This window comes from Scomber scombrus, chromosome 21, assembly GCF_963691925.1.
Source record: "Scomber scombrus chromosome 21, fScoSco1.1, whole genome shotgun sequence".
In the NCBI taxonomy this organism is placed as follows: domain Eukaryota; kingdom Metazoa; phylum Chordata; class Actinopteri; order Scombriformes; family Scombridae; genus Scomber; species Scomber scombrus.
The window spans coordinates 14596869-14604058 of NC_084990.1; the positions used below are offsets into that span (position 1 = coordinate 14596869).

The 7190-nt window shown below is 38.0% G+C and overlaps 1 protein-coding gene across 1 annotated transcript in view; it reads right to left on the reverse strand.

Annotated features, from left to right (window-relative positions):
- LOC134003263 (rho-related GTP-binding protein RhoN-like) overlaps window positions 1-4535 on the reverse strand; it is a 28003-nt gene extending 23468 nt beyond the window's left edge. Inside the window, exons 1-2 of the mRNA XM_062442403.1 lie at window positions 4431-4535; window positions 3072-3159 (exon numbers count right to left, since the gene is read on the reverse strand). Coding sequence (XP_062298387.1) covers window positions 3072-3159; window positions 4431-4535 — 193 coding nt within the window. The remainder of the gene's footprint in view (window positions 1-3071; window positions 3160-4430) is intronic.
- Window positions 4536-7190: the final 2655 nt, after the last annotated feature.

Sequence of the window (7190 nt, forward strand, 5' to 3'; positions counted from 1 at the left end):
AAAATACACTAAAATATTAAAGTTTAAAAAAAACTCCAGGGAGAGTGTGTATTTTCGGAGCAGTTTGCTTTTGTTTTTGGGATAACAGGCTAGCAGACTAATGGGCTTTTGGTCTAATGGGAAGTTTTACAAACTATTGGGGTTTTGAAATAATGGGCTGTTGGACGAATGGCATGGTTGATTATATTCAGTGATGAAAACACAACAGATTTGTCTATAAAGTTTCAGTCATTCCCTCACTCCCACTAGTGTCGTTCAACTATTGTGCTAACGGCTCACACTGGCATGCCGTACGTACACCAACACAAAACCACACACACCGACAAACTGAATGCTTACAAACATTTGCCCGGCTGTCTCTCACGCATGCCTGCACATGCCTGTGAATACACAAACACACACCAGCTTAGGTATGTACATATTCCAGCAAAAGTGTTATTGCATAAGAAATTTTGAATGTAAGTAAGACCAGAAGTTAAAAACTCATGGGTATTACACAGACACACGAAATCGTCCTTGTATGCTCGCCAAGTGTCTGTAATCCCCCTATTGAGTCATTAGTGGGGAGAAGCAGGTACCGGGGGGAATTGTTATAATACGGATGTAGGTGCCAATTCACCTGTCTGCTGAGACAGACCCAGAATAGCTCACCAGGACGCACATACACATCTCCTCTCAACAGATTTTGGAGAGCTATAGTAAGTCAGCGTGGGTCAGACATGGATCACCAGCCATGAACTAGATTTCAGCAGGTATCCAATTTATTATATTTAAAGGACAAATTCAACAGTTTTACTCATCCTTAAAATACAATTTAATCATCTTTTTATTTTTTTACAATATTTCGACAGAGTTAGATTAGAAGATATGACTCCCATTTCTCCCCACCACAAATATGAGGCTAACATTAGCTGTGGTTTACTTAGCTAAGCATAATAACTGGAAACATGGGGAAAAGCATGTCTAAAGCTCGAGCTCTGTCTAAAGGTTAGAAAGTATCTGCCTTCCAGTACCTCTAAAACTCACAAATTCAACACAGTATATCCCATGTGTTTAATATGTACACACAAATTGTTATTTTTATGCTTTATTGAGATGTAACGTGTTAATTAGTGAGCTTTGTTAATTTGAGATTTTGTTAGCTGTTTTCCTGTTTCCACTCTTTATGCTAAGCTAAGATCAACAGCTATAGGCTGCCCTTTAAGTGTAAAGCTGGAGCCTATAGCTGGTTAGCTTAGCTTGACATGAAGAATGGAAACAGGAAACTAGACAAGATCTGCCTACTAGTATCTCTGCAACAAGTCTCACTAATTGACATGTTATATCTTGTTTGAGCTTTAGAGGTATACTGGTAGCCAGATACCTTCTACCTTTAGAGAGAGCCAGACTGGCAGCTTAAGATGTGTATCAATCTTCTCATCTAACTCTCAGCAAGAAGTGGGCAAACCTTTTTTTTTTCTTCTTTAAAAACATATGTTCTTTAAAGCCTGGTGCAACTCAGGTTCTTTATTTACTTTTACCTCTACAGGTTTCAATATCACTTTCTTATAGGTCATGTTCGAAAAAAGGCAAATAAGTTAGTTACTGTTGTTTTATAACTCAGTAAAAATCCATCAAAAAAGTCAACATTTGGGTTGCCAGGTTGTAAAAATCCCCTTTTGGCTGGTGTGTATCCTCTCATAAACTCTTTATAAGTATTCTTTATTAAAAAATAATACTATTTTTCTCTCCCGGTTGCACAGATGCTCAGAAATAGATTTTTGTTACATTTATTTATGGAGAAGGTTTAGCAAAACTTTGCCAAGCATGAAGACTCTTTCACAAACACCTCACATCTTATTCATCATGGTACACACATTCACACCTATATAGCCTTTATTGTATCCCATTAATAAAACAGTAATGGCCTGAATGTCAAATACTTCACACAAAGAGATGAATTTAATGTTTTTGGTGTGTGCAATGCAGTAAATTACTGTTTAAGTGTTGCATGGGTGCAATTGGTATCAACCACACAGCTCGGTGAAAGAAAGGTGTGTGTGTGGGACAACCAGCAGTGTCAGAGGGTGTTATGGGCCTCACCCACTGCGAACCATCAGGCAACACCCGCCTCAGCAGCTGTGGCTCTTAATCTCCAGCTAGTCTAGCTGGTCTGTCTGTCTGCCTGGGTGGAGGTAAATGGGACGCTTTGCATTAACTCTGCGTTGTGAGAACAAGTTTTAGGGTGTTGTTACGTAAGTGGGAATGAAATGCAAAAGGGCCTAAAGGCTAAAATAGGAAGAAACTTAGTTTGCATGTGGAGCCTGAAAGAATCTGACTCTACAAAGTCAGCTTTTTCACTCAATACCCTGCACTGAAAAACACTGACTTTTTGAGTGTAAAAGTCAACATTGCGACATCCGCACATATTAGAGTTAACTTTATGGTTTAGAACAGCATGCCCAAAGCTATATTTGTACTTGGGAGTGGACAAACAACTCTGCAGTCAACATTTTTTTATCTCAAAATAACAAAATCAACTTTTATAACACTGTCGCATGTATTTGTTCATGATGCCAATTCACAAGAGCAATTGAATCATGTATGCAGCCAATTCTCAGCATTCGTAAGTGTTGCTTTTATGTGGAACAGATAAGTGTTGAATGACAAGTTGTTTATCCTCTCACAGAGCTGCTGTAACTCTGAAGCGTCTGTTTAAAACCAACTACAAGTGTCAAATTAAGTCTAAAGGCGATGACAGGAGTGGAGTTACATAAATACTGACTAATTCTGTGTCTGCCATTGCTGTGCCTACATGTAAAACAGACTCAAATTAGTTTGAAGTATTTTTTTATATATGTCTCAGAACTCCCAACAGATTAACGTGACACACTCTAGCTGTGGCTGCTAATGTTTTTGGCCCACAGCCTGGATGTTGTTGAATGCTCCGAGGAGTCAGCTGTCTGCCAATCTGGAGAGCCTGTTAACTTCTTCATGGCTTGATGATGCGGTACACCTCTCATCGCATTGGCATGCTACTGTAATCCTGCCAGGGATGGGTGATGTTCAAACCAAATCCAAGAGCGTCTTACCTGAAGTGTCCCACATGTTGAGCTCGATCCGCTGTTTGTCGATCTCAAAGCTGGCTGTGTAATTCTCAAACACCGTGGGAACATAATTCTGAAATGAGACATGTCGCTAAAATTAGACTGAAGCTGAGAGGTGTGTAATGTACATTGTCATTTTTGTTTGAAGGTATATCAAGATACTTTAGGGTAGAAAAAAAATAGTGATGAACATGAGGCACAAGATTGTTTGTATGGGAAGTAGATTAGGCCAGTTTTAAGCTTTGACCTATTTTCAAACTCATTTAGTTCAACAAGCTTTGATTTGATTATCCTCAACAGTTCGAGAGTTTAGATTGAACTTTTTTTTTTAAACCCTCAAGTCCAAGACATCTTTTTTATTTCTTCTTTGGGACAAAATACAATATGTTTTGCATCTGCTCAGTGTAAGATATGTAAATTTATTCCTTGTAGTTGCTAGTGTATTGTACATGTATTGACATCAGAATTTACACACGGGTAAGATTGGATGAAATTTAGATAATATTGTATTTATCAGTTCAAAATCTGAATTGATCATTTCCAAATTGTTTACAGTTAATTTAACCATGCATGTTCCTACATAGTGAGATTAATATGTTGTTATTTTACGCAGTCAGTCACAAAAAGTGTCTTTCCCAGTAGTTAATATCTTTAAGAGACAAACTCTGGTGCCTAAATTGTTTTAACCTGATTGCTGATTAGACAACCAGAGTATTGGGACGCCACACTACAACGTGTCTCTCTACAGCACACAACCTACACAGGCACATGCACAGGTGGTCATTCAATGTGTTGCTCAGAGGAATTTGGGCACACTGGTAGTTGCTGTGATGTGTTTGTATTTAATGACCAGATTGCTCCAGTTCACCGACCGACGGCTGCAGACGCGCGCTGCGCAAAAGCGCACAGACTACCAGCGTTTAATGAGCTGTAGCAGAAACACAAGATATGAGCACGGATCTGAAGCCCGATGGGGTTTTTCCCTTTTTTTGTTTTTTGTTTGTTTGTTGCTTTGATTTTATAGAAAACAGAGTTCCAGCAACATTGTATAAAAAAGAGAGACAAACCTATCTAAAGAAATCACCTCTGGGTGTCATTTTGCTCCAATTTAAAGTGCGTCAGTTCGTGGTAAGAAAAGGACAAATCCACATTAAAATAAATAAATGTAAACAAATAAAGTCATCAGTCGTCACTTTCCAGAATGTAGGTTATTCACGCAGGTTTTGAAGTTTTATTGGAAATGTCAGACTAGATGGAGACTATGTTGCTATATGGTTTAGGGGTTTTACGCACATGTATTGCAGTCATCACTCATGCGTTTATCTTTATGAAATCCTGCCTTACCTCTGGGTACGAGTCTTTGGCAAAAACGTGGAGGAGAGCCGTCTTGCCACACTGCGTGTCGCCGACAACCACAATCTTACAGCGAAGTAATCCTTTGCTCTCCATCGTGCCCGGCGTATCACTGAGTGGTTCTGTGTTGCTGTCTCCTTGTCATTTAGCTCCCAACAAGTTGAGTGTCAAAGAACAACTCTTAACTGTTGTAAATGTTTCTCCTGAAGAAGAACACTCTTCGGACTAAAAACTTCCACAGTCTGGTGTAGTTTTGACTACATGCTCTGCGCAATGCTGCGCTCCTCTGCTCCACCGGTGAAGTAAGGGACACTGACTCCACCTGTCAAGACAGCGTCACTAAAAAGTGCTTTCCTGTTAGATGTTTCACAATAAACCCATATTTATTTATCTAACGCTTTCTAATGGTGAACAGTAGCTGCTGCACCAAAACTGACCAAAAATCAGGGCGTCAGGTTGGACTTAATGACTCTTATAATGATAAAACTATAACCTCACACAGCCGGGGCTAACGTTTCAGTCAGTATACAAGTGTCAGTGAGTGAGACAGAGACTGAGCTTTGGCCCTTATTTTAAGACTTCTGACCACCTTAGATTTGGGTTAAAACAATGAAACACGTTCATGTTATTAGCTGTATTATTATATCCAGTGGTAGAAGTAATAGTGGTTTTCTACAACTATTACAACGACTACTACTTTGAAGGCAAAGCCACTGTACTTCCCATCTTTTGAGGCCGGCTTGGCGGAGCAACCGTGCGTTTCCATCCCATCCCCTGACTTTTTATCTACAAGTCACAGGATCAATGTCAGGAGTCTGAATTATATTGTTCCATTCAGCAGCATGTGTGAGAATAAGCTACTTTATTTACCATAAAGCTGGGTCCCAGTTTATTAATGAGGACCCCATTTAGCAAAATTTGTACGTTATTGATCCTAATTCAAAAAGCAGAGAGTAACAGAAAACAAATAATAAGACACGGTCCAGTTTTTTTTAGAGCTTTATCACCCAGTACAATAGTTATTCCTATCAAATACACGCAAACAAATAGAATAATTAATGATTCAATTAAGTGATTTTCCTGATGAGTGCTGTTAAAATAAGCAACAAGTATCATAAATACATAACAATCTCAATACCTTTTTTTTCACAAGCTTTCATAATTATACACATGAATGGACAGAGTTTTAGATTGTTTTAATAAGGGGCGCGCGGTTTATTAACCTGCGTTAAAAACAATGACTCATGATAGTTTGGTAGCCTATGAGTCACTTTGTATGTATGAGTTTCATTATTAAATCAGTTGTAACAAGATGAGATAACTGGAGCTGCACAGTAACTTTTCGCAAGTGTTTTAGCGCCATCTTCTGGTCAAAAACAAGCAAATAATCTTTTTTTAAATAATTCATCCATTCATTTATTCATCTGATGAATTTAAACGTTACAGCAGTATGTGTAAAGCATTCAGAAGTTTCAGTATAACATTTTAGTGAGATGATTATAAGATCATGGGAATGCAAACAGTTAATTATGTTGTCATGTCATCAGTTTTCTTGGTTTCCTTGCTGGTTTGACTGGTGAAGAATTTACATACTCACTGTCTCTCTAATCAACCTATTTTAAAGTTTAGGCCTGCATCTTTGAATAGAAATGTATCCAAAAAAGTCTAACTTCTAAGAATATAAAACATCTAACTCAATTGGAGACCATTTAGTCCATAGCACATAGTATGCAGTAGCCTACATCTTAAACCTAAAGGTGAAGTATGTCAAATTTAGTGGCATCTAGCTGAAGGGACTTGGCAGACATGAAATATAAAATTCATACGTATGTTTTAATTCATGTATAATCACCTGAAAATAAGAATTGTTGTGTTTTTGTTACCTTAGAATGAACCCTCTATATCTACACAGGAAGTGGGTCTTCTTTCACGGAGCCCGCCATGTTGCACCACCATGTTACAGTAGCCTAGAACAGACAAACTAAACACTGGCTGCAGAGAGGGGTTTTCATGTTTTTCACAGGTTCTCCTACACACTCAGTAAAAGTAAATTAAAAATCACATCTGCTTCTTCTCCCTCATTGAAAAATCAAGTTCATTTTGTTCATTTGAAAAGTTTAACAGTTGGACAAAAGATGTCTTCACTGTGAAGTCCATTCCCAGTGTATATGTACTTGAAGTGTCAAGTTTCCACATCACACTTCTGTAAATTGCATACTGGACCACAATTAGCCTCCAAATTTGTTGTGGTGTCACAAATCGGCCCGCCCGTTAAAATCCGATTTTCACAGAGCACAAAAAGACTTTCTCATTTCCACAGATGAATGTGAAAACAGCCTGATAGCATCAAAGTCTGCACATACAACATTCTGCACAGTGAAGCTCAAACGTCCAACTGAAGAAACAAGAAGAAAAATAATGTTTTTAAGTTGAGAATGGCTTTAAGGATTTTAACAAGGTAATCGAACATTTTAGACAACTTAATATTAAAAGCAGAGCATTTTTGTATCAGTTTAAACATGTCTTTAGGAGGTCTTTAACACATTTCAAATGTGTAATTCCAGCAATCAACAGTGACATAATTTCATATTTAGGGCAGAATGTCCCTTTTGAATCAGGTCATGGTAGTTTACATGATGCTTCAAAAGTGCTATATAAAGGGTTTTCTTTAAAAAACAAAAAAGGTAAGAAGTGAAATATGCTAATAGTTGGTGACAGCTAAAAACTTTAAACAATCGTGTGACTGACAGT